This window comes from Cylas formicarius, unplaced genomic scaffold (assembly GCF_029955315.1).
Source record: "Cylas formicarius isolate icCylForm1 unplaced genomic scaffold, icCylForm1.1 PGA_scaffold_2__14_contigs__length_35257938, whole genome shotgun sequence".
Classification (NCBI taxonomy): domain Eukaryota; kingdom Metazoa; phylum Arthropoda; class Insecta; order Coleoptera; family Brentidae; genus Cylas; species Cylas formicarius.
In genome coordinates this window covers 31,269,080-31,293,728 of record NW_026844319.1, presented here as the reverse complement: position 1 = coordinate 31,293,728, position 24,649 = coordinate 31,269,080, and the positions used below count along the sequence as shown (strand labels likewise).

Genomic DNA, 24,649 nt, shown 5'->3' with positions numbered 1-24,649 from the left:
TAATAATAATAATAATCATCATCAAAAACACAACAGAAATAGCGTATAATCCCTAGAGATACTATGCAATACTATGCAATTCTCAAACTATTTACTTCTTTTAAACTGTTTTGTTATAAAGTCTTCTACACATATAGTATGGACTCTTCTTAGAGTTAGAGTTAATCTATATTAATCTATCTATGATACATGCAGTTCGAAATATTTCCGGTTTTTAAAAAAGAAAATGAAAATAAAAAAAAAAAACTTTACACTATCTGCTGATAGTGTAAAGTTTGAATGTACTGAGTGTAAATGAAATGACAATATGCTTATCATATTTCACACAGGGTGGTTCATGCAATTTAGACTATTTTGCTAAAAAAAAAATAGTGTGTGACTTATCTTTATTTAAAATTAATTTGTTTTTTTTTAAACCAATTGTCGGCTTTTCTAAAAACTACTACCAAGTAAGTTTGTGTCGTCTGCGTAACACACACACACACACACACACACACATATATATATATATATATATATATATATATATATATATATATATATATATATATATATATATATATATATATATATATATATACATATATATATATATATATATATATATATATATATATATATATATATATATATATATATATATATATATATATATATATATATATATATATATATATATATATATATATATACAGGGTTTTTCACTTAAAACTCCGCACGCCAATAAGTCCAAAACGAAAAGAAATATTTAATTTATGTAAAAAGTAGTCAAAGTGTGGGGTCAAGTAGATATTTCCTAAAGTTTAAAAAATTCGACGCCTGCAAAGAGGTGGGCGTCGCGACGCGTCGAAAAATTATTCGATTGCAGAGACTTTGGAAATACGCGCATACAAAAGTACATATTATTTAAAAACTTTTTTGTTATTTACTCAAACTTATTTACTTTACCCGTTTCTAAGTTATACCGATTTAAAGTAAACATTTCTTGATTAATAAAAAATGTGATTAACGCTTATTTTTACAAGTATTCCATGAATGTTACTTACTATGGCAACCATTGTTATCGCAGTTGTTTTAAGTGCAATTACAAACGTAAGTTGTTATTGCTGTATCAAAAAATTGTCACAAGAAATATCCAAATTTGTTCGGTTTAAAAAAAACTAAGAATTATTATGTGAAAATGGTGCAATTTAGCAATGAGGAAAAAGTAGACATGTTACTGGTGTTTGGAGAATGCAGATGCAATTGTAGAGAAGCAAAAAGAGTTTACGCACGGCGTTATCCGCATAGAAGAGTCCCCGATGCAAAAACCTTTTCAAGTTTATGTAAAAACTTAAGAGAATATGGCAGCTTCATAAAACCTAAAAGAAATAGGAACAGGACGGCTACAAATGATGAAAATACTGCTGCTGTAATTCAGCAGGTTGATAATAACCCCAAGATATCCCTATCAGAGATAAAAGAAAATACCGGTGTTACCATAAGTTCTTCGTGGAGAATTCTACATAGAAATTCTTTTCACCCGAACAAAAGTAAACTAGTTCATAAACTAGAACCAGGCGATTATGCTAGAAGAATGTATTTCTTAGCGACATTGTCCGATTTGTATAGCCAAGATGCAAATTTTCTCTCGAAAATTTTATGGAGCGACGAAAGTCGATTTCAAAATAATGGAATCGTTAATAGACACAACTGTCGTTTTTGGTCCGAAAACCATCCTCGTTGGATTACAGAAATAGGTAACCAACGAATTTTTAGTATCAATGTTTGGTGCGGCATATTAAATGGATTCCTTATTGGACCTTACTTTTACGAAGGAACTTTAAATGCAGATCGCTATTTAAGATTTCTTCAAACTACACTTCCGGAACTATTAGAAGAAGTGCCTCTTGACACTAGAATGAATATGTGGCTACAGCAGGATGGAGCGCCTGCACATAATTCCCAAATAGTAACGAGGTATTTGAACCGAGAATATCCCAATAGATGGTTTGGTACTATTGGACCGGTAAGGTGGCCGGCGAGGTCCCCGGACATTACACCACCAGATTATTTTCTTTGGGGCTACCTAAAAAACGTTATCTATGAAGAACCTATCGAAGATATGGCTGATCTCATTAACAAAATTAGTGCAGCGTGTGCCGCTATCACAAGAAGGACTCTCCTACAAGTGACCCAAGCTCATCTGTTAAAAGTTTTTGATAGTTGTGTTCGAGCAGATGGACATAATTTTGAACAAAATTTTTGAAATGTCTTATTATGTAGTTAATTGCAATAATAATTTTGGTTATTAACTTGTAGGTATTTTACTGTTTTTTCATTTATTTATCATGTTATCAGAACTAAATCGATAAAAAATAATAAATAAAATCATACTAAAATAGTTGAAATCTATTGTTTGTAATTGCACTTACATACGATACATAGGATCTAAACAGTTCGAGCACGTGTCCTAATTTTGTAACGAGTAGATCCCTGTCGATGCCATCCTTTGACAAATCCAAAAAAATGCCAAGTGACATACCGTCATTTTCGATATGTTATAGAATTATTTTAGTAAACTTAAAAAGTTCAGTTTCGGTGGATTTACCAGACGTATATTAATGCTGATGGTCTCTAAACAAGTTACAGTCCATGAAGAAATCTACCATCTGCCACATACTGTTACTTAAAATATTTTTAAAAAACCAGAGAGAAGACTGATTGGTCTATAATTACCCACTTCTTCTGGGTGACCCTTCCTATATAATGGCTTGATTACAGCTCTTTTTAATTGATCTGGAAAAATTCCATATTTGAAACTGTTGTTTAATAAATGACTAAGAACATTATTAATATAGGGCACTGATAATTTAACTATGCTTGTAGGTATTTTTTTTTATTTGCTATTTCAGTAACTTCATCTGGTGACACCGGTCTGAGGAACATTGTTTGGTTGTTAACTGGTAATTTACACTTGAATTGTTTGGGCTCTGATTGTTTGATTAAATCTGGAATAATTGATAATAAATACTCATTATAACGATTTGCTACTTCCGTAGGATCATCTTGCATTTGAAGATGACTGTTGTTGTTTTTACCTAAAACGTAATTGAAAATTGATCACATACATTTTGTATAATTATCCGAACATTCAATCTTCTGTCTGTATTCTTCAGCTCTGGATGTTTTTAAGGGTTTGTCATATTCTTTTTTTTGTTTGGTTATAGTGCGATTTAAGGTTAGCATCATTTCTAGAGAGCACCAGTAAAATGTTTAGTATATTTTTAATATCTATAACTTGCGGGTTATTTCTAAGAGAGTGATTTTTTCTTTTATTTATCAACTTCAACGGAAAATAATAATTGAAAGATCTGCCAAATTAAAAAAAAATTAGACCATTAACGCTTTGTGCTCGGACCTTATATACATCATTCCAATTCTCTTCATACACTGTTAAAATTTTTGTTTATTGTTGTTTGAGAAAATTCTCACCTAATGCGACTTTTCGTCGGACGGTTTTAATAGAAATTCAATTTTCTGTACTGTGTGTTGCGAGTTAAATGTATCTAATACTAAGCTACGTACCTCACAATTTACAAATATATATACTATAATAAATTAGAAATGACATTAAACACCCCCCCCTACCGCTGAAACTATAAAATACAAAAAGTAACCAAGTAACCCTTCGAAAACAGAGCTATCAAATATAGATTTGCTTCCGACAAGAGTCATGTATTATGAAGTCGCCTATGTGGATGATATAGAGCTTCTAAACGGGACATTAGTTACTTACGGGTTAATGTTGTTTGTTTGAAATGTCAAATTACGTTGGTTTAATACTCGGTAAAAAAGGATTTCTCGTTTAATTTCAGGTAAACGATGTTCGTAATGGATTCCTCCGAAATTTATCGAATAAACAAATATCAAAATCGTTTAAGTTAAATCAACAAGTTCTAAAAATTCAAAATTCAATTGTCTGACAATTTTATAAAATATTTTTATTGGCAATTATTGACATATATTCGTATACAGTTGACCGTTTATCTTAGGACACTAGCTTATTTCAGAAACTATAAGGGATGGAGTCAAAAGTTAAACACAAAATTAAATTGGGGTATAACAATCCTTTAATTTATTTTAATTTTGTATATACAGGGTGTTTCATTTTTCGTGGGCGAGTCTCAACTTCCTTATTTTAAATGGAACACCTGGTATACTACTTCATTTTTTAAAATTCTAGACATGTTTTGCGTATAATGTCCTATACCTAAGTTTAACTGTTTCTGCGAAAAATGACAATTGCAAGACGTACGAGGTTAGCGATAAAACGTTGTCTTCTTTGAAATACATATCTTAGTAGGCTGCGAAAAAAAAATTGAAGTCTTGCGTCAAATAGTTTTTTATTGTTAATAGTTTTATTATTAAAATTATTGAAAAAAGGCTGGATGGTGTGTACGACCAAAGTTCTCCTTCGTTCTTGAAGATGATTCAAGAACTGGTCAACCAGTGGAGGTCATAACGGAAGATATTGTTGCAATTGTGAAAGAGGTGGTATTGAGTGATCGACGCTTAAAGGTCAAGGAAATGTCAGAAATTACTAAGCTTTCTGATTCAAGTGTTCGTCGAATCCTGCATGATCATTTAGGTATGCATAAGGTTAGTGCAAGATGGGTTCCTAAAAACCTTTCGGCTATTCAAAAACAACGCCGTGTCGAGTCTTTTTTGGAACTCTGTGAGTCGGAACCGAAACCTGTGATAAAAACTATTGTGATGGGAGATGAAACTAGGGTTCTCTATTATGACCCTCTATCGAAAAAAGAATCAATGGAGTGGCGTCGTAAGGGTGAAGCACCTCCAAGAAAATTCAGAGTCTGTCAGTCAACAAAAAAGGTGATGGCCACGATCTTTTGGGATTGTGAAGGAATTTTTTTGATAGATTTTAAAGAAACTAGCACCACTGCCAATGGTATATATTACGCAACATTATTACATAAATTGCGAGACTGCATACCTGTAAAACTACTAACCAGAGGCATGCGTCTTTTGCAGTTTAAACAGATAGATCATCCTCCCTATAGTCCAGATATGACCCCCAGCGATTATTATTTGTTTGGATATTTGGAAAAGGACTTACGTGAACGGCAGTTTAACGACGAAATTGAGTTAGGAAGTTGTATGCCCAATATTCTTACTTTTTAAAATATTTCCTTTCAAACATTTAAACAGTTTAGTTAGTGTAAAGTGTAAACAAAAGAAGTGCTAAAGTGCTGCCACTATGACCATAATCTTCTGCCGATGCGTTTATGAATACCCAAAGATATACAATATAAGGCCAAGGATTGGCGAGAACGTTGGTGATTTTTTTTGTCAATGAACGATAAATAAAAAATTAATACCTTACAAAGGATAATAATTATTGAAATAGTTGTTTAATATATCCGGCCCTTTGAGCAATACAAGCAGTATAGCTTTTAAATACATAATCGCATTTCTAACAGATTCAGGGGTCCCTGCAAACTGCAACAAAATAATAAGTTGCTCTTCATTATGAAAATATGACGACGTCTATTTTTTTCTTTCTTTTTCTTCAAAGTTCCATATATTCTAAAGTGTCAGTAAATCCCGTCGAAGATCTTTTTTCTGGGCGGCTCCTTAATGGAAATTTTCTAATATGATCTCTAAGAGCCGGAGAGCGGTTTTTATTGTACGATATGTAACTTTCTATCATATTAATCTTTTTTTTTATATGTGGTAAATATAATACGCACCTTACACTAACTGAACTTATACGGCTATAGCATATTATCTGTGACAAATGCTTAAAAGAAAATGTTTCAGAGAGTCAAAATATTAGGCAAATATAAAATTGCTTTAAATAATTGTTAAATATGAAAAGATTATAAAAATAGGTAGTTTCCATAAAAAAAAGAAAGTGTCTGGCAATTTTTTTAATTTCATTTTTAATATTGTTTTTCGAGTACCCGGTATTATTATGTATGGAAATTTATTATTGAAACAATAAATGCTTCCGAATGAAGCAATGGGCAGATATTTTAAGCTTTGCAGACGGTTAGACTTAGGTATAGGACATTATACACAATACGATTTATTTAAATTAAAAAAACGTCGATACTCGCCCACGAAAAATGAAACACCCTGTTTATACAACATCAAAATAAATTGAAGGCTTGTAATACCCCAATTAACTTTTGCATTTAACTTTTGGCACCATTGAATATAGTTTCTGAGATAAGGCGATGTCCGAAGATCCATCTTATGCATACAAGGTGCATAACCGTGTTGTTGCTCTCCACAGGATTTTAAAAATTAACAGTAGCAAGAAACATGTGGTAATTCAATGCTTTTATAAAAAAATATATTAAGAAAAAATGTCCTATATTCCAATAACCCTGCCTTTGAACTGAAAGGAAAGAAACTGCCCCGTACAATAATATTTTGATTTTTACTTATCATACTCCCTCTAACGCAAGTGCAAAAAACAAAAATAAAAGCGAAGGTAATAGAAAATGACGTTCCAAACCTTATATCCGAGGTAAGCCAACAAAAGGGCCTCGCTAAGACTGATGATGGCCAATATCACCTGCACGATCCACAATTCCAGGGGGCGGTTCACCCACAGAATCGCGTCCCAGTTTATGATCGGATTTTCTTGGAATTTTTCTTCGGTTAGGTTGGCAGACAGGATATATTCCGTCTTGTTTCCTGGTACACAGCCGTAACTTGTAAATAAAAAAAAACAATAACAAGATATAAAAAAAATACAAGAAAATTTCATTAAATTTCTATGGGCAACATGAACCAAATAATTTAATGTGGCCAGTCTCAATGGTATTTATTTGGTATTAATGGTATTAATGGTTTTACAACACCAGCAGGTGTTGTAAAACTGTATATTTTGCAACAATTTCCATATACGCGTTAAACGACTATTGGTTTTGAGGATATCGCTCTACATTTGATTTCTCAATATCTTTTTGCTACTCCCGTCTGTAAAATACGTAATTACCCACCGATCTAGCGTGCGGGAAGCGTCACTTTACCATAAATCCGAGCCACTTCGGCCATTTCCGTAATTTTACCGCACGGGTTTTGGAGCAATCGGATGTTTTCCCACGCCTTGAATTTTGACGTTTGTGAATTCTGACGGTCATGTCAGCGAATGTATTCGTGTTGTTTTGCGAAAATGTACCCAAGAACTAACGGTCGTAGAAAAAGCATAGTATGCAACACGTTCGGTAAACTTTTTAACTCACTCGTTTATTAAAAACTCGCTCCGCTGCGCTCCGCTCGTGTCAAATAAACTAGTGAGTCAAATTCCGTTTACCGCACTTGTTGCACCATATACTATTTCAGACCTAAAAGAATTAGTTGAAATATAACAACAACTTAACACCCTACGAACCTCATTTCAGAGTGATTGTGGTGATAATGAGATTCAAGATTTATTTATTTATTTATAAACCCAAAAATTAATGAGCAGGCAGACTAGGCTGTCCAATTATTAAAAGATGGTCAGTAATTAAAAGAATATTACAAAATTTTCTATACATTTCCTTTAAACAAATAAAGGCTTAAGTTGAATGAGTCCGTATCTTCTTTGTTTATAGTTAATTTAAATGAAGACCAATATTTTGAGCATGGATCATTAGTTTATTTTATTCTTATCACTACTCCGTTAAAGCCCTCTTGCAAGTAGGACTCTAAATGTGTCGGGAACTCTTTGTCTCAATATTTCTATCATCTCGGGAGGATGTGACCGCCAAAGGAAGAAATCCAAGGGCGGAAGGTTAGGGGATTTACAAGGCCAAGATATCCAACCAATTAATAAGATATTTTTGTTGTCAAACTGCCAACTGATGAAGCTCCTGACTTGAATAGTATCGCAGTTACGATATTTATAAGAGAAAACGTACTAATTATTCAAATACAACTTTGGCACTTTAAATTACATAACCTCAAAGTCAAAGCCGTCCATTACGAAATGTGATCAAATCTTTTGTGAACTTGTGAGACACTGCTGAACTGGAAATTTTCTCTCGCTCTGTCCAAAAATTGAAAAATCAAATTATTTCTTAAGTAATTAAGAAGCTACAAACTTTTCCAGCATCAGATGCATGCGATGCTTTTTCAGAGCTTGGCTGAAACTCAAGCTCTGAAGAAGCCAGCAGGGTGGCTGGCGAAACGTCAGCAATTTCGACTCAGAAGGAATCCAGGAGTTTTGGAAAAAGTAGAACATCATTTGTTTTTTTTAATATACAGTTCCGCGTTATTTTTATTATTCAATATTTAACTTAAAAGTTTTTAACATATGCAGGTTCACAATTTACCGTAGCTGATAAAACTTTTAATTGAGTTTCCTCATTTTATTAGATGAATAAACATATATAACTTTGATGTGCCGTAGCATTTTAAACCATTTTAAAAACCTCTGTGAGGAACTAATCTTCGGTTAGTTTTTTTAGAACAATAAATTGTGTTAGTACGAATAAAGCTAAAATTAAAAATATAAAAACGTCTGACTTTTTTTATCTTATCATTTTTAGTAACAATTATTTGGCTGATATTCAACATTACAGATTTAAAAAAAAACATGTGCCCTTATACGCGCTTTTTATGGTTAAAATCTGATCAACAAAAAAAAGTTTTTGGGAAAATTCTGATATATTGGAAAACGCTGAAATTTCCATTTTGGTTCAAAAAGTTTACTTTATAAGCCACTTGACTGACCTAAAAACAAAGTGTTTTATTATTTGTAACATCAAACTTAGAAGTAATTGGTCTATTTCAGCTGTATTTTGTATTACTCAATGAGAAGGTGGCACCAAGACAGTGTAAATATGTTGGTTAATTTTGTTTTTTTTTGTGGATTTTAAACTTTACGAAGCCTATGAAGCCTTTTTTAATCTAAAAATCAGTAAACAGGATCACAAGTGGGTACCACACTTTACCTGCATTAAAAATTAAAAATATTTTAGAAGATAATAAACAAAAGAAAAAACCGACGTATAAAGTTTGCGGTCCCAAGGCTTTGGAGGGAACATAGTAATCACTTCCATGTCAGTTAACAAGCAGGCGTCGATATAGTGAAAATTCTGAAATTTGACAATTATTTTTCGAAATCAGCTCCGATATCACATGATGAAAGTTTTCCTGTGCTATCACTCTCTGATGTTCAAGCATCACAAAGTTCAACAAATCCAGTACATCATTAACCAACACTGATAGTGGCAAGTTCATGATAAAATCATAATGTTTTGGGCCACATTTTATCAGTCCAAGTAAATTGAATGATGGAGTCGGAGCATCTGACTGGCGGCTTTATATCGAAAGCTCTTCAAAAAATTTTAAAAGCAGTTCTGCTTCACAACGGAATTGAATTGCCTAGTCTTCATCTAGAGCATTCTGTATTATTGAAAGCATGCTACGACAGCGTGGAAATAATACTAGAAAATTGAAATACACAGAATACCAATGGCCAATGATCGGTGATATAAAAATGGTCGGTTTTCTGAGGGGAATGCAATACATAAATACATTGTCAACAGCGTCTGATCGAGTCGAATCTCATATTGGAAAACTTAACATAAAGTCGGAAGAGAAGAAGGCTATATGATGCCTCAAAATGTACTAGATGCGGAGATTAGATATAAAGTTACATTTCAGAAAAAAAAATCCAAAGTTATCTGAAGCTAAAGTTAAAAGGGGTATCTTCGTTGGGCCCCAAATAAAACGGACAAGCTTCTTAATGCTTGTGAAAAGTTTTAAAGCAGTAGTAGCAGTAGACACTGATATTTAAAAAAATGGTTCTTAGCATAACTTAAAGCTCAATAATAAAAAAAAAACGTAAAATATGGTGATTTTCGCAGAAAAGGAAAATTTAATTGAACTGAGGTAGCTTTTACTTGAAGAACTAAAAGTTCAGATTTTCACGAAATTATATATTTACAAATTACCTGCTACTATATGTACCGAAAAATGACAAAAAAAACTTAATTAATATTATTATGAAAATTTAAGTTTAATAATGGAGAGGTATTTAAATCTAATTGATCGTTGACATTTGAGTGTCTCATTTTGTTAATTTCCATGGCTTCCAACAAATTTAATTTTCTACTTTTTGTGGCTGTATGTAAAATATCAAAATTGTCGTCAAAAATGTGTTTTTCTGTGTTTAAGTGTGTAGCATAATTAGAATCTAGACTATTGTTGTTAAAACGCGCTTTTATGTTCGTTAATACGTTTCTTGAAGGATCTACCTGTTTGTTCAATATACATTTTTGGACAAGATCCGCATTTCAACCTGTAGACACCTGATTTTTGAGATTGATGGACATTTCGTTTTATTGTTTTTTTTTTTTAGATCCTATTGTGTTGTTAGTTCTGAAAGCAATTTTTAAACCATATTTTGACAAATGTTTTGAAATTTTTTTATTGGGTTCTCCAATGCACGTAATTGTTTTAAATTGATCGTGTTCTGTATTAGGTTTCGGATAGAGTTTCTGGGTTTGTCTTTTATTTATAATTTTATTTTTATAGTTCTTTGTTGTAATTTTCTGTTAAGAGTGGCGTATTAAGAAGTCTGTGTACAAAAGAGTTAAATGCAGCCATGTTGTGTGTATAAGGGTGATTTGAGCTGTTATGTATGATTGTGTCCGTGTGTGAAGGTTGATAGTAAATGAAAAAATCAAATTTTCTTTCAGCTTTCGTAATAGTTAAGTCCAAAAAATGAATAGAGTTATCCTATTCAATCTCGATAGTGAATTTTATATGAAGATGTAATGAGTTAATGTAATTTAAAAAAAATTCAATTGTCTTTCCAGTCCAACAAAGCAAGCAAAGACATCATCCAAGACATCATCCATGTATTTATACCATCATAGAAAACTTTTACTTAAAGGATGTCCTAGTATGATATTCTCCAAATTATCCATAAAAATCTCGTCTAAGAACAATTGTCATGTGAAAATATATAATTTCGTGAAATTCCGAACTTTTACTTCTTATTTATTTTGAAAGTTTAATTTAAAAAAAATATTTTTTTTCTTGTTTTTAGTGTAAGAGAAACTGAAATTTCATATGTAGAATCGTCCTGAGCGGTGTTACTTTTAGCTTCCGTGTTTTTAATTAACAATAAACAACGAAATAATATTTGTAATCTTTAATAAAAGTTTAATTAATTTAATTAATTCTTTTAGGAACATTTTTACTTGCTCAACAAAAATGACAAAAATGTTTGCATTGTTCCGATAGGCTGAGGATGTATATGTAACGTGTGAATCGACTGGAGAGTAATGAGATTTGTTTAAAATTTTTCAATGTGTCTAATATATTTGGAGTTTAATTAGAGAAAGCCGATACAAACATAAAGCAAATCCGAAAAATATTGATTTTTGGGCACTTATTTAACACTTTTGAATAAAAAAGACACTCATGTCTAAAAAAACGTTTCTTACCAATACTAACCAAAACTAAAAAAAAAAAAATGAAAAATGAAAAATTTCTTTCGTTTTTGGTGAAAGAGAAACTGAAATTTAACATGTTGGATTCAGACCAATAAATCGTGTTGACCGGTGTTACTATTAGCTTCCTTGTTTTTAATTAACATTAATCTTTAATAAAAATTTCTCAGAAGCGTACTTCCCGACTATATGGAAATGTATCAAAGCAGTATCTGTTCATAAGAGTGGCAATAATATTGATATTATGAACTATCGACCGATATTAATTCTTTTAGAAATATTTTTACTTGCTCATTAGAATGAAGACAAGTGTTTTTTTTACCATACCTTAAAATAACTAATAAAAATGTCTGCATTGTACCAATAGGTTTAAAATAAAACAGCAATAAAGTTCTTTAATTTCGATGATTTTTTTAATGTTCACTATGCACTATTTCACAACGTGTTGTTCCATTTTAAACGGCGTCAGTAAAATATCCTTTATTTCTCCTATTATTAAATGGAAATGTTCCAGTTCTACGATAAAAATATTCCAAGGCCTTAATAGGAACAAAAATTATGTGATTCGAGTCGCCAATTACTGCGATTGAGAAGATAATGCTTGCATACTTACCATGTTGCGTAAGTGGGGTCGAGATCGGTGATAACCCTTATTATGTACAAAGCGCATGTAAGTAGCTTTAAAAATAGATTAGCTATTCGTATCCTAAGACCTGAAACAAAAGAAAATACACAGCATTAATTTCTAAGCCAATTACGTTTTCATTTTGTTACCAATTCATGATCTGTGAGTCGGAAATTATTGAGACCGTGATTACCAAAAAGAAATGGGTTTTATCGAGCCCTTAATACGGAACGAGCCGATACGGACTAAAACGGCAGAGCTACACAGATTAGATTAGGGGTTAAAGCAATTAACTATAGCATAATGGGTTGCATAAATTTGAGAGCGTAAGCTGTGGCGAACAATAATCCTATACGGTTTAACTTAAGCTAATAGAATGACTTAACGGTATACATTTCCACGAAGCTGCCCCTTCAGGTATACAAATTAGGATGGGCAATGAAGAACTTCCGCACGACATACACGGTGTGTCCCATTTAAGAACTGTACACCGTTGTGAAATCTTTGTTTTCGGAACGATTTTGATAATTTTGTTTTTGTTGGACAATTCACTGAAAAATGCTCTAAAACTGGGACTATTTAACAAAAGAGAGTACAGGAGTACTTAGAACTCAACTATACCAATTTTTAAAATGACTAAATACAGGGTTTTTGTAAAATCTTTGATAATAGTTTGATTTTGATAACTTTACCTTACGTTTTTATCTACATCAACCTAAAGTACTTGTTAACTGGGACTAATTTTTGATGTCAAATGTAGTGTTAAAGAATTCTTATTCAGGACTACATAAACCCTAACTTTACTAATCCCTATGAAGTCGACTTAAGCATTACTCCCGTAGAATGTTTGTTTATGACTTAATGTTAATAATTCTTTTTTGTTGAAATGAAACAGTTTTTTCGTATAGCATCAACTAAGTTCGTGGATATCTGACACAGTTTTTTGAAGAGGAAAATCGAGAAGTGCTCTCAGAGATTTTTTCAAATTGAAAATGACAACAAGGGACATTCAATTTATATTATAATCTTAAAACAACAGCAATAATAAATCTTAGTATTCGAAAGATATAATGTAAACAAAATTAAAATATAAATTAGCGAGTGAATTCGACTGTCGCATATTCGCTCCTCCACGGCAAACGTGGTTTTACAAACGAAAGGTTATGTTATTTTCATTATTAGATGAGAAATAGAAACCTTTTTTAATTAAAGTCTGCCTAGTCCATATCTAATCCTCTTTAATCTTATTTAATTTTAAGCAAATCCTTAGTGTCTTTCAGTGAAATCTATTCAACAAAAAAGAATTATAAAAATTGAGTCATAAACAAACATTCCACAGGAGTAATACTTTTCATAAAACTTCTTGATTTCTCCCTCGTCGGTTTTTGTTGACCCGAACTAGCTAACGTTTCGCCAATCATAGTGTTTGCTTCTTCAGAGCTTGACTGAAACTGGCTGGCATTTTACTGTGTACCTGCTTTTATATTGTTTGATGGGGGCGGAGCTAAATGAGGGGAACAAACATCGTCTCGGATGACTGATTCCCATATTGGTGACAGGTAAAGATCTGAGTCGTGGTTAAGATTGTTAGGTTGCTTATAGATTTCTATAGGCTCTCAGATTTTTCGTTGGTATAAGAATTTATTTCGTGATTGTGTTCAGCAACTGCTGATGAGTTTACTTGTCTTAGTTTTAAGGCGCTTCCATGTTCTTTGAGCCTAGTTGATATTTTTCGTCCGGTCTCTCAAATGTATTCTTTCCCGCATATGCATGGAATGCTGTAAACTCCTGCCATCATGCCTTTGTCTTCGACGGATCAAAGATGTTCAGAGATTTTTGGACAAGTGGTAAATCTGATTTTGACGTTATATTTCTTTAGAACTTTTGATGTGTTTATTAAAACTTTTACTTCTCTGCTAAATTTGAAGTTGACATCTGCAAACTTAGGACACTTAACACACTTCTCATTTAGCACGGAATATCGGGAACACCCCGTACAATAGGTGAAAACCTTAAATGCAAAAAAAATTGCTGTCTATGCGGGCTATATCGAAATATAAAAGAAAGTGAGATCTGAATGATAGTCTTTCAGTTATAAACAACTTTCAATAATAGGGGACCCATTTATCAGTTTTTTTTTAATTTGCAGCGCACCCTGTATATTTTTGAAAAATTGTCAAAAATAAAGATTTCTAGAGCCGTATCTTCTGCTTCTTCTGGTTCAAGAATTATTTTGGTCTCATAAATGGTTTTTGAAAAATGATGTTTTTTGTAGACCCCTGCACTTGCATTTTTTATTTTTTTAGAATACTTCCCGACTCCCCAGCCCATCCCATTTTCAATAGGTGCCGTCACGGGGCAAAGCTGCATGTATGTGCCAAATATGAAGCCTATTGCTTCAAATTTTGGACACTTATCGTGTTTCATAGCAAGGTCCAAAAAACAGTCGAAAATCGCGAAAAAAAGATGGATAGCGGCGTCGGATCAGGATCATTTCTCATAAACTTATGTGCCTTGTGGAGGCAAATTTCAATTTTTGTATCTCCGACGGTTCGAAAGTTATTCAGGAAAAACCAAAAAAGACAAACAGACAAAAAGACACCGCACCAACCAACCGCGATCCCATAGGACCTACCGTTACCGAGATATTATATATATAAATATTTCAGTCTCTTGTAAAAATTTTCATATGCTTACCTGAGCTTGTAATTTCCATTGTAAAAAGCAAATCTGGTTCATCGCGATCACTAAACATCGCAGTCGAAAAACGAATGAAGCTTTTATTAAAACAAGCAAAAACTTGACTTTATCTTTATCTTAACTTCATAATTTGTGATACCCTTAGATTTTGTTGTCATTGTGGCACTACTCATAAGTTCGCTTTCCAGAATTGACTTTTAGAAATTTTGGCCAAGAACAGCGGACTATAACATAACTTAACATAACTTCGCAATTATTCAAACCTTCTCCGAGATCTCGGAAAGTTCTATAAGCGATGGATTTTAAATGTTTCAAAAAGAAGTCCTGCGAAATATTTATGATACAACACTAGGGGGCTTCGTTTGATCGGACGTACTTCCGTAAATAAATGGCCATAGAACCTGACGTGAGATCGACAGGTTCGAATGGAAAATGCACGTATGGGGAATTCCCGATACGTTTCGAAATGCATACACCGGAAAAGTTTCGGAATCAATAAAAATTCCGTGTAGAGTCCGCCATAAAAATCGAGGTTCGGATACGGGCGAGGAAATGGAAAAACGCTGCATTTTTATATATATTTTCCTCCAAAATTTTATGGAAAAATGTTTTTTGAATCACATTATAATCGCAGATTTAGACCAAATCTCACACCTCACATTTTTGGTTGATGGAGAACTTTTTAAAATAATTGTATATTATCTATCGAACATGAATCACCACAGTGCACTTTATCCGCTCCCAATGACTCTGGGGAAGTTACTTCCAATTATATTGATGGAAGATCGACGAAGACATCGATGTAATGGTATTATTATTGTTTAAAGCAAACATGGACAATGTTTATATATTTCTGGATATGATACTACTTCCGCAGTTTATAATATATTTATATATTTTGTATTCACCGATTAGGTAGGTAAAATATTTTTTTCAGTGGCAATATTGTCTCACGACATGTAATATCGACAAACGCCGCACGTCACTGACTGGAAATCTGATTGGTTAGATTATTTATTACATGTACTAGACTGCCACTTTTTACATTTTCCTTACTCATCAATGTTTAAATTATAATAATCAGATTTATTTTCAAATAGATTGGTTGGGGATTTTAATAGTATATTCCAGAAAAAAATATGTATTCTCAATTATCTTTATTATTTTGAGTCAAATAATTGGATAAATCCAAACCAGTGTGGATTTAGAAAGATTCTTTCCATCACCTAAGCACTATTATGTATGGTCGCTGGCATAGTTGGGAGCTTTGAGGATGATGAGCATAGCACTTTGACGCTGTGTGACCTCTCCAAGGCCTTTGACTGTGTGGGTCAATCAATTTTAATGGAAAAGTTGGCAGTTTTTTTGCAGTAATCAAATGTCAAGTTTACGAAATGTAATGCACGGAGTTCCACAGGGTTCCATTATGGGTCCATTATGGTTTATAGTTTATATTAATGATCTCTTTGGGTATACGGACCGTGTCGCTGAGGTTAATTTTGCAGATGCCGAAAGACCAGGCCCATAAGTGGTTTACAACCAATCCGACCAAACATAGCGAAGTTGTTGGATGTGGACCAAAATGACAGACCGTATTGCCACATTTGATAAAGACACGGTGTTGTCGAAACAATTGTCATGTAAAAATATATAATTTCGTGACAATCTTTTAGTTATTTTATATTTCCATATTGCTTATTTAGTAAAGCGACTCTCCAGTGTCAACTTTTTTTACGACGATTGAAAAATTTAATAGGAAAATGTTTATCTGGTCTCGAGCTACTATGCTCTTTTTCATTCAATTTTGCCATATGCTTGTTACACTGTGGATAAACTCAATAGATTCCATAGAATACCCCACTTCCTCCTCAAATTTGCCTAAAACTAAGAAGTTTAAATACACTAAAAGCATAATTAAAATCCTTTTTTTTAGCATTGTTTGTACTCTGTAGAGGAATACAAACAGAAGATAAAATTTTTATTCCTATTTGTTTTTACATGTATGTATGTATGTATATGTATATAATTGTTTTTTTTTCTCTTTTGTACTTTGACATGTTGTAAGCATAATATGTATTGTAATCCAGTCAAATAAAAATCTATTTAACTATCTTGACTATTGCAGGCCACTTTTTCCATCAATTTGGAAACATGTTTAGGGGTATTTATGGCGAACTGTAAATTACTTGCAACAGGTACAGAGCAAGGAAGAGTTACGTCATCGGATTGCACGATACAAATAGATCCGTCGGAGATAAAGGAGGCTGCTACTATCAACAAACTGAACGACAAAACCTAGTATTTCTTCAAAAATCAGTTTCAGAGGATTTTGTTCCACGAGCAGCTTTAAAAAGTGTTAAACAATAGTTAAGTCCATTTATTTCCGGAAGATTTCTCCCTCTGGCACGACAGAATATTTCGTAAATCTACATCTACATACCGACTACTGATCTAGTAGAAGCCATAAATCATCGAACTATGATTTTCACAAACAGTAGTTCCAGATTTTAGTAGAATTCTTCCATTTTCAGAGAACGAGTAACAGGTACCGAACCAAGAACATTTTCGTTGTGCAAAATTACACTCTCGAGACTTCTCAAGCATGAGTCAATAAAAGCCTTCAGACCTCAGAATTGTAATCTGTACCAAGTTTCTAGGAAGTGAAGCACATAGTCTACAAAATCTGTCTCGCGATTCCTGAAACATGAGACTTTAACATCTTGTGTCAGTAAATTTCAAGAAGATCTTCAGATAATTCTCTCACTGAGTCACTAAGTTCTGATTGTGAAAATAACTGTAGCTGAGAAATACTCAATATATCACCGACATCACATTCGTTCATCTATTTCAGGTTCAGAAAAACTGGTGGTGTCTTCTTCTAAATTGGCAAAATGTATACCAGTGGCGTAGCAATTTCAATTTTTAGAATGTCATGTGATGTTTTTAAAATGTGGCATCTCAAAAATTAGTTCAAAAATGTTGCGCGGTAAAAACAAAAAAACACTGTTTTTCTATATAATTTCTAAAATATGGAAAATAAAAAAGCCCCAACTCTTTGTGGGTTTCTCTAATATTTAGCACACGAGAAGTAATGCGCTTCGACAAGCATTTTGTTTTTTCAGGCCATTAAGCTTTTAATATGGAACTGAAAAAGTAAATTCATTCCTTTACTAAAAACCGAAATATTGAAAAATTAAGCAAAATCAATTAAAAAACGTTGTTTTCGTTGTCACCCCACCTTCGTATATCGAGGCGCGTATTTTCTTCATCGTCAACAACAATGCGACTATGCCATTGCATTTATTTCGAACCGAACGAACGGGAATCGTATAATCCCGCTTCTGAAATATTGCTGAGCGAGTCTAAATTTTAATCGCTCCGCCCGCCGCACGTATGAAACCGATTTAATTCGATTTCAACTCCGAGCCATTTCTTTTTTCTGATTAAATACCCGCCCCGTTGATAGCGACGTTGAAAGAAAATCGACCGAAAGAGATGCGAAGGAAATGAAGACTGCACAGCGTAAGAAACACTAATCCACCTCGCGGGGTCTTAAGCCGGACAATTGCACTGATACCGACGTAGACTTTATCCGTGATTAATTATTTAATTGACTAGTGCGAGTAGACAGTAGATATCAACGTATCAACGATACAGGCTGTTATTGAAATGACATCATATAATTAAATAAATGAAAATATAATTATCTGTAAGGTAAGCTCATCAAGCTATCTCCTTGGTTATCCTAGGGGGAAGTGAGAATGTGTTCTACTATTTTGTCTCATGGTCGTGCTACCTGAACCTAACTTGAATTGGCGTTTGTTAAGCAAGAATTCATAAGCAGGTCATGTTTTACCTGTTGTTTTCTTTGGATAACTCAATAGCGTCCTAGCTAGCCAACAGCTTTCTCTTTTCATTGCTTCCAGGCCTACAGATGCGTTCTTTTGCATTTTGTGCATTTTTTCCAATCACAGAGAACTTATTTTGCCATTTTACTGGCAAATACAGAGTGTGCCCGGCCCTTTTCGACACTGAAGGTGTTTATTAGAATATTACATTATAGATGCTCAGGTACTTTATTGTTTTCTTATACATGAATTAATTCATACAATTATCCGGGATAAACCTCCACTATAGTAGAGTTCTCCGAACAATATACCGCTTTTACGACATAATCCGGTATTTAACATTTTATGAAAGTCTGCCCTTAATAAATAGATTCATGCTTATGAAAAAGCATGTCGCATCAGTAAAATGTCAGGTTAAAGGGCCCAAGTTGCAGCAGCAAACAATACAACATCGTCTTGACTTGTGCAAGGCTATACTACGTAAAAAACTGACCAACACCAACTCAAGATCATTTTGTAGTGTAGCAGTGTTGCTGTGTGTTGATTCTTTCTTATCTTGGTGAAACTCATATTGTATATGCATTGATTGGAGTCTTAGGGGAAACCTTTTTTTTATCCAAAAGCGTTCTGGACCCTATTTGGTTTAGATAGCCCAAATTACTTGTTTGGCTCGTGGTATCAATAGGGTGGCAGAATTTCTAAGAGACCAATTTCCACTGGTAAATGATTTCACCTCTACGAGTTCAATTTTATAAGCAAAATTGCTCAAATACCCAATACTAAATAGATCTAAACGAATGGTCTTCTGTCGCTCTAACAAATGCAAAAACAATTTTTTTCGAACCCAACGGTGGAAGAAAATTTAATTTTTATAAAAATAAATTATTCTTTTGTACCTCACTCACGAAATTGAAGCTTACCTCTGTTTTTCTTTGACCGATTAAGCGTTGAGTAGATATTTAATTTAATTTGCGATACACTTTCGAATATTTCATTATTTTTCTATATTTACGTTTTAATAACAATCACCAAAACTTAATTAAATGTAGTGCTTTCTCTTGGTAACGCTAGGGTCGCAAAAAGTGTTCTTCACTTTTAAAACTCGCCGGACGTATCCGTACAATCCCGCACGCAAGCAAAAATGAGAAACTCAAGGTAAGGGATTAAAACTCTTCTTTTTATACAGTCATTTATCTCCTTCCGATATATAAAAATTAAGATTAAAGTAAATAAATAAATAAATAAACAAAATAAATAAATAAAAGAATAGAAATAAGTAAAATAACAAAAATAAATAAAATAATAAAAATAAATAAATAATAAAAAAATTCCTTTTTATAGGCAATTTCACTAATTTTGAAAGAGATATGTATAAATAACAAATATACTTAAATATTGTCCGATAACTTATGTACATGTTGAGCGAAGTTTTTCCATTTTTCTATTCGCAAATTTTGGAAAACAAAATGTCTCAATGTATCAAAGATATTCTTGAATTTTGTATTCTTTTATTTAAATCGCACATATTTTGTATGACTGATTTTTTTCTTTATTTATAAGATTACAGGATTTCTGAAGAAATGGTTTAATTATTAAGAAATAGTTGTGATCTTTATTTAAAATAACATTAATGTATAGAATTTTTCATTTATAAAAATGCGTATTTGCATTTTTTGTTCATTTGGATGCATAAAAATGGGGTTTTTCGCTTGACTTTTTTCCGCTAATTAACCTGACTTTCTTTTTGATCCAGTCTTCCAGATAAATAAGCTAAATATGTTTTGCAACGTATTTATTGTATACAACGTTGGGTTATTTGATAGGTATCGCGATTTACACTCTCAGCATTGGACCAGATAACTTTAGCCATGTTTAATAGGATTTGGACAGAAAAAATATCCAGATTCATTCGCTAGATTATATTATGTCTCTTCACCCTGTATATTTAGGTTCGTGAAATTTGAAGACACAGCCAGAAAATGCCCGACAATTTGAATCCCAGATAAAGAAGTCCGACCAAAAAAGAGGAACAAATATAAACGCGTTTAACAATTCTTTTTGTCTCGTATACGATTCACTTTTGCAACCGCAAGGAAAATACGGTTAAAACGCCCGTTTTACAGGCGAAGTTTGTAACAAGATTTCCTCAGCGCCTCTGAGATTTTTATTGAAGAGTTGCTTTATTGGGTAACAACCGTTATTACACTTTTCCAGAAACTTTGCTGCGGGTTTTGTGTTGACTGGAAAAGCCAGCGGGGAGCAGTAAACTACTCGGTTTATATAGTTACGCGGTTCGGAAGTATGATTTGCGGTGAAGGGAGAAGCGGTTAAATTTAAAGTCGAAAAAGTCGAAATTTCACGTTCTTCCCAATTCTTTTTAATCCTATCAACTTATGCTAAGAAAAAGAGAACGAACATTTCATTGTATGTTCGTTTGACATAGTGGAGGGTTAGTGCAGACCTCATTAAATCCAAATTACTAATTTCGGGGATATTTAAAAAAAAAAGTACGTCTCGCCAGGTGAAAAACAAAAATTTCTAGATTTTACGACATTGTGTCTGTGACAAAAAACAATAAAAATTAAATTAAATGGAATTCGGAAGCGAAATTGGAGATAATAATTTTGACCTAATCATGTCAAATGCAGAGAAATCAGCCCGACTCGTCCATAATCGGCAAAATCAAGTAATTTATGACATGTAAATAAACCAATTTCAATAGTATGATGTTCAGCAATATAACCATGTGTATTTTCATTATATTAAAAGGGTTGTGTGATTGAAATAATCCGTTAGTAGGATAATTTCATACACACACAGTTTGCGTCTGACGCAGTGAAGCAACTACCGAGATACTATTTTCAAAAGATTGGTAGTTAAAATTTTATGTTTTCGACTGGATGAATAAATATGCGTTCTATTGGCCTGTTCCAGAAAAATATTTTTTCAACTTTTTGGGTGACCTTAACTTTAATTACACTCTTCTTTTTTTGATTAGGCCCTTTGTGAAAAAAGGTTTTGCACGGCAAAAAGAAACTTTTAAGACTAATATAATGTAAATAAATAAAATGTTACGTCCTCTGTTGTTGAATATGATGAAACAACAATAATAAGAATCGATACCTAAACTGAGCTCTGGACCGCACAACCTAAACAAAGGTAGTTCTGGCCCACATACGGCGCTGCATTTAAAAGACGTGCGTGACGTATGTGGGCTGGAACTTCCTTCCTGCATCTACTAATAAGTGTTCATTTTATGCCATTGGAAGCCATTTTTAGATTAAAATAAAAAACGAAAGCATCAAAATAATAATAATAATAATAATAAATTGGAGATATCTTACAAAATATATAACTGTGGGGGTGCATCCAACATAGTTGCTCTCATGCAACCCCCTAACACGAGCATTCGACGCCATTTATAAAATAAAATATAGCATATAAATTACATAGACATTCATTGAAAATGGTAGATTAAATTGTGAAAAAAACATTTTTAATAATTTCAACACTGCAAAAAAGGAATACAATTTGATAGTTACTACTTTTATGGTCGGTCTTTATTATGATAAATGTATTGTTTAAGTTTTTGTTTCAATGAAGTTAGTGAGGTGATTGATCTCAGTTTGAGATGGAGTTTGTTGTAAGCCTTGATAGCATTCTACGTGAAACTGGACTGGAACTGTTCGGAAGTATGTTTGATCTGATCCACGAGTAAGTTTGTCAAAAAGATAATCCATTTAAACAACTACAAAGATAGTTTTCAAAAAGACTTGCGTATTATGTCTGCTATAGCATAGTGAATATTTCGTGCTTTCTACTTTTTACATACCCACATCGTGTATAAGGTTTTGCAAGGCCAAAAGAATGTTTTAAGTTTTGTAAATATAATGCAGATAAATAAAATATTACATTTTTTGTTGTTCGCTAAATAAAAATCGACAAGCCTTTCCATAATATGTGTAATAACAATACTAAGAGTCTATGCTTCGAGGCAGATCCGGTCAACATGCGATGCTGCTATGTGGCGACATAATACGTCACGGGCGATGCGGATTTAAAACGGTCTGTGACTTGTGTGGACCAGAACTCCCTTTATGCATCTACTAATGCATCCATTTCTGGTATTAGAAGAATTGTTTAGGACGATTTACATTAAAGAAACATTACTTCTCAAATTACACCTATAGTTTTCTTTCACATTTCATGTAGTACGGACAGATATTATATTCCCCTGTCTCTGAGGAGTTCAAAATTTCGTGAGTTACAAAATTAGATATTCTCTCGTGTGGCCTCGAATTACTGTCTGGCCAAAATTGGTACCCAAATATTTATCTTATTTATATTTACGAGAATTAAAGTCCGTCGGGAATTTGTCAACCCCAAACAAAACGAATTTTCGTGTCCATATTAGATGGTCGCGTGTTGATCTTAAAATTTGAAATCACCATAGCGGTTTTAAGGCAAACAAGGCGAGGTAATTCCAGGCAAATACGTTGTTTAATATTTCAATAAATTTTCAGGTAATTTCCCAAGAAAAATCGTGTACGAAGAAATAAATTTAGACACCAGTGAGATAAAATTTTACATTCACAACCATACAGGTGCCTATGGATAGGGAGTTTTTTGATAAAATAAATACGTTTCCATAGCAATCTGCCAAAAAATAAATTTCGATTGGTTAGAAACTACTGGTGTGAAATTATGGCTAACAGTTTTTAGGTTATCTTTAAAGCAAAGTTTTTTATTTTATATTTAAACGATGTTAAGTTTTATTTTTTGGTTTTCACATCGGCAGAAAGCTGTAAAGGCACGAATGATTGATGTTTGGTTCCCACATTGCCTTCAAGTAGCTAATACAAAAGAACAGTTATTATTTTAAAAGCATTCAACGTTTTTTAAACTGCTAGACATTTCATTCAAATCATTTTACTCATATAGTAGCCAAAGTTAGTTTTCCAACCCCACCAATAGAAAATACAAAATGGTGAATACTTGATGCCTAAAAATTCACACTGGTTTACACATGGTTATTCTGTCAGCATCATATAAGAATTCTCGGTAATCAAATTCAACTGTCAGTGTTGATGTAGTAGATTGCGAAACAACATTGTTTATAAAATAAGGGATTAAAAAGACAAATACTTCAGAGAAGTGATAGATGAAAATAAGCAAAATTTAAGAGAGCTATGGAAACATTTGAAGACATTAATCCCGAATAAAAGTTTATCCAGGCCAAGCGAAATTGTTCTTAAACAGAGATTGGCGAAAACTGTTAAGGGTATAGGAAGTGAATTTAATAAATATTTTGTGCAGAGCATTGAAGATATTATATCAGCAATAGCTGGTAGACCATCCGTCAATTTGTGTTTAGATCTAAACCAGGATACGGAAAATCACAGCGTCACGGAGTTCCCGACGTTTGAAAACATTTAAAAAGGATTGCGCATGGAATGAAAAAAGTTGGTGGGGATGAAACTGGTATTTCAACAAGAGTTTTCGAGGATGCTTTTGCGGTGGTTGGAATCCGAATATTGGACGTTATCAATTTATCAAGTCATCTTTGGTGGTTCCGGTGCCGAAGCTTCCAGGTACTAAGCTGCATTCTGATTTTAAACCGATCAACACTGTGCCAGTGTATTGGAACTCGTTGCAAAGGAGCAGCTGCAGAGACATTATGACGAAAACAATTTAATTGTCTCTAGTCAATCGGGATTTCGACCGGGACATTCTTGCGAGACTGTGATGGTGAATAGTTTTGTTTTGGTTGTGTTTTTGGACTTTGGAAGAGCTTTTGAGACTGTCAATATTCAGAGCTTAACAGAAACTGTTCAGTTATGCTCTGAAGAAGCCAAAAGAATGATTGGCGAAACGTCAGCAAGTTCGACTCAGCAAAAACCGACGCAGGAGGAATCCAGAAGTTTTATAAAAAGTATTACAGTAGCCCGTGGAAGTTTCTTTAAGAAGTAATATTGACTTTTTGGAAAAGGCCCTAGTCCATCTGTTTTGGA

General features: G+C 33.1%; 1 protein-coding gene across 13 annotated transcripts in view; it reads right to left on the bottom strand.

Annotated features, from left to right (window-relative positions):
- LOC132698552 (potassium channel subfamily T member 2) overlaps positions 1–24,649 on the bottom strand; it is a 346,214-nt gene that overhangs the window by 82,202 nt on the left and 239,363 nt on the right. For all 13 annotated transcript variants that reach the window (XM_060664706.1, XM_060664702.1, XM_060664703.1 and 10 more), the window contains 2 exons: positions 12,079–12,178; positions 6,527–6,725 (listed from right to left, as the gene is read on the bottom strand). In XM_060664706.1, the coding sequence (XP_060520689.1) occupies positions 6,527–6,725; positions 12,079–12,178 (299 nt within the window). The remainder of the gene's footprint in view (positions 1–6,526; positions 6,726–12,078; positions 12,179–24,649) is intronic.